The sequence below is a fragment of the Cupressus sempervirens genome, chromosome 3 (assembly GCF_028749045.1).
Source record: "Cupressus sempervirens isolate cs-2001-9-10 chromosome 3, ASM2874904v1, whole genome shotgun sequence".
NCBI lineage: Eukaryota > Viridiplantae > Streptophyta > Pinopsida > Cupressales > Cupressaceae > Cupressus > Cupressus sempervirens.
Genome location: NC_143120.1, coordinates 786,272,236 through 786,275,511, shown reverse-complemented (window position 1 = coordinate 786,275,511; position 3,276 = coordinate 786,272,236). Strand labels below are relative to the sequence as shown.

The 3,276-nt window shown below is 33.6% G+C and overlaps 1 protein-coding gene across 1 annotated transcript; it reads right to left on the bottom strand.

Annotated features, from left to right (window-relative positions):
- Positions 1-517: 517 nt before the first annotated feature.
- LOC149569152 (protein LEAD-SENSITIVE 1-like) lies at positions 518-2,859 on the bottom strand. The gene is made up of 2 exons (XM_089821917.1): positions 2,719-2,859; positions 518-1,185 (listed from the first exon to the last, which is right to left on the bottom strand). Exons 1-2 carry the CDS (start codon positions 2,828-2,830, stop codon positions 704-706), a joined length of 594 nt encoding a protein of 197 aa, XP_089678043.1. The 5' UTR covers positions 2,831-2,859; the 3' UTR covers positions 518-703.
- Between the last annotated feature and the right edge of the window lie 417 nt (positions 2,860-3,276).

Sequence of the window (3,276 nt, the reverse complement as noted above, 5' to 3'; positions counted from 1 at the left end):
TATTTTTTAAAATTAAAAAAAATTGTAATAAAAATATGTATTCCAATTCCACCTATTTAGGTGGAAAATTAAATGCTCATTTTTTGGTCAAAATTGGAATACGTATTCCAGTTTTATTCCTATTCCAATTCTGATTTGGTGTATCCAAACAGAGAATTCAAAATTTTAAGAATATACATGTGCCTATTCCACTTGTATTCCTGTTGCCAAATAGACCCTTTAATGTTGCCGAGTATAATAATTAGATTTCACATCTACTCATGGCAGTATTGCAAATTTTAAGAGTTGGGAAAATATAATTTTCCATTTTGTTCATTAATTGGAATAGGGAATAGGAATACATATAAGGAATGGGAAGTATTAAATTCTTCAAAAGAATTAATAATTTCTATCATGATTTGTCACAAACTAGGGGGACTGCCATTGCGGAAACATTAATTCAGTTTATATTTGTAGAGATCAATGACAAATAAAGTGAGAATATAGAAGTATTATGAAAGACTTTCACTCTTGATCATATCATCGATAAGATAATTATTATATTTAGAACTCTCATTAAAAAATTAGACATGAATATCTAACCATGAGGGGAATATTAAAAAGCATCACTCAGTCCACAAAACCCTAACTAGTATAGATTTGTGGGATATCGACTAGGTACACAATTTTGCAAGCTTCTAAAATAGAGAATGATTATAGTGGTCTAATTTCTGATATTAGAAGCGAATGGAAAAGAATTGAATGGAGACTTGAATGGAGTGAGCAAATCCAGGGTCCAATTTACTTGCCCACCTCCAAAAGTCATACCCCGACCAGTCTTACAAAACAGAGCCAGGTGTTCACAGTTGTTCCAAAGTAGATTGTATGTTCCAAACCCATATTTGAGCAGCTCTCTTGCACGACGTATTACAACTTCTGGTGGATCGCAAGTCTCAGACGTGCACCACTTCCGCTCAGGGGATGCCGGAAGAAACGTAGAAAGGCCAGGTTTTACACCATATTCATATCGATAGATATCCCCTCCGCGCAGAAAGCAATGTAAGCAAGTGAGCACCACTCCACTCATTCCGCTGTGGTAACCGCATGTGGAGCATGGCCCGAATGGGGGGGGACCCGAACTTGCAAAAGATGTCCCTTCTACCGAATTTTGAAAATGAATGACTTGATCCTCCCCCATGTAAATACCTTCACATGAATCCTCTCGAAACAATTATAATAACAAAGAGTAGTGTTAGTATAATGTATCATTTTTTTATTGATAGATGTGTTGTATCGATTAGGTTAGAGAGTTAGAAAGTAGTTTGGGCGTAGCTGAATTGTTTAACTGATTTATGTTAATTATACAAATATTATAAAATGTTTATCTAATGTAATATCTGATACATTGAAATAAAAGGATGTTTTCTCTATTTTCATGATAACTAATACGAACTTGGTGAGGTTGTACATTTTGTGTGCTATTTTGTTTCAATGATCCTATGATGAAGCAAAGACAAAGGAAGGTGAACATATATTCATGCTGACAACTTCTTAGGGTTGTGATGAAACCTTGTAGCACTTGTCTATAGAGGAAAAATGATGGCACAATTAAAATAGAGGTGTCTTTATGCTGCGATAGCATCCCTTTAGAATATTGCGTGCCTGTGATGATTTGAGGATGTCATTAGTTTGTTATTTTTTAATAAGGAAAGAATATTTTGCTATTGAAGTGCTTACTGAATCATTATTTTGGAAGAAGATAAAATTAAATATCACAATATTAGAGAAGGTGACCACTTTGTAATTAGACTCCATTAAAAAGTGTTATAGTTGTCCACCATAGAGGCCGATCTAGTTATTATTTTAGGGAAGCATCATCATCCACAAAAAGATGTTTATATACAATGGGATGATCCTCAACAAAATTAAAATTGAGCCTAAATTAATAGGTCATTATGTGATAGATTTATTTATTCCAAACAAGTCTATAAAGCATGGAAGATCTAGTCAATTAGAGAAGCTTATATGAGGAAGAAGTCAGCAAAGAATCGCCTAAAATATCAAATGAATAAACTTTAATTGAATCATTTTTGGAAGTTAAGGGCACAGGATGATGGAGGATTTTAATCATCTCAAGTTAGCTTCTTACTTTAAGATGATATTTTGTTTGAGGAGCATTTTTCGTTTATTCTTCCTATTGCTGACATTCTTGAAGATGCATGTATTGTGAGGTTTGATTTGTGGAGGCAGGTAAGGGGTTTTGTGTGGAGTTCAACATGGATGGTTGTCCAGTAGCTTGCGAAACTGTGATTCATGAGTTATGGAGGGAGAAGTAGGAAATTTCAGATAGGAGCTACACCTTTACGAGGGTTATGAGATAACTTGATAGAATTCTGCTTGATTCAGATTTTTACAAAAATGTGTATACATCTTGTATTCAACAAATTTTAAAATGTAAATCTTAAAGCAGGGTTTCTCTATAGATAAATACACTTGCAACAACAATGTAATAAAACGAAATTATTAGTATAAAATATTATATTATTATTAAATTGATTAGATTAGATAAAGAAGTTTCTACAATTAAATTAGATAATTGATTTCTACTAGCTACATAAACATTATAAAACATCTAATGTAATATCTGATATTGAAATAAAACAATATTTCTCTATTTTCATAACAACCAGTAGAGATGTTGGTAAGACAAATAGAAAATGAATGTCAAACCGATTGTACCGTGGTGGTCGTAGGCGCCTCGCGTAGTGTAAATGTGATCCCCGGGTGAGATTTCGGTTGTGCTCAGCACGACATGGATGGACTTGCTCGCCAAAGGGGGAACGTTACCCATCCCAAGACTTGGGATGCTTCTTTCTCGTTGATGATGCTGGTTAGTAAGTTCATAATGTGGTTTTATAATGTGTTTGCTTACTCGTTAAGGTAGGGAACTGTGTTGTTGTTATTCTCTTTGGAAAATGCGTCAATCTAAGGCTATTGATTGTGATTCGCTGCAGAGGATATTATTCGCACAGAAGAATAAATGGTTGTTTTTTTAGGGCCATTGATTGAGGACTAAGATTATCGATTATTGATTAGCAGAATCAGGTACGAGGTTCACGATTTCAATAGCTGGTTAAAATATAAAAAAGCATAATTGATAAAGAAATATATCTACGAGAATTGGAATTTGAATATGTTTTGGTACGGTGATCAAGAATTGTTGGTTTATTTAAGATTTGATATTGTTAGATATTTAATTAGAAGAGAGGACGCGTAAGTGCAAACATAGTTCATAAT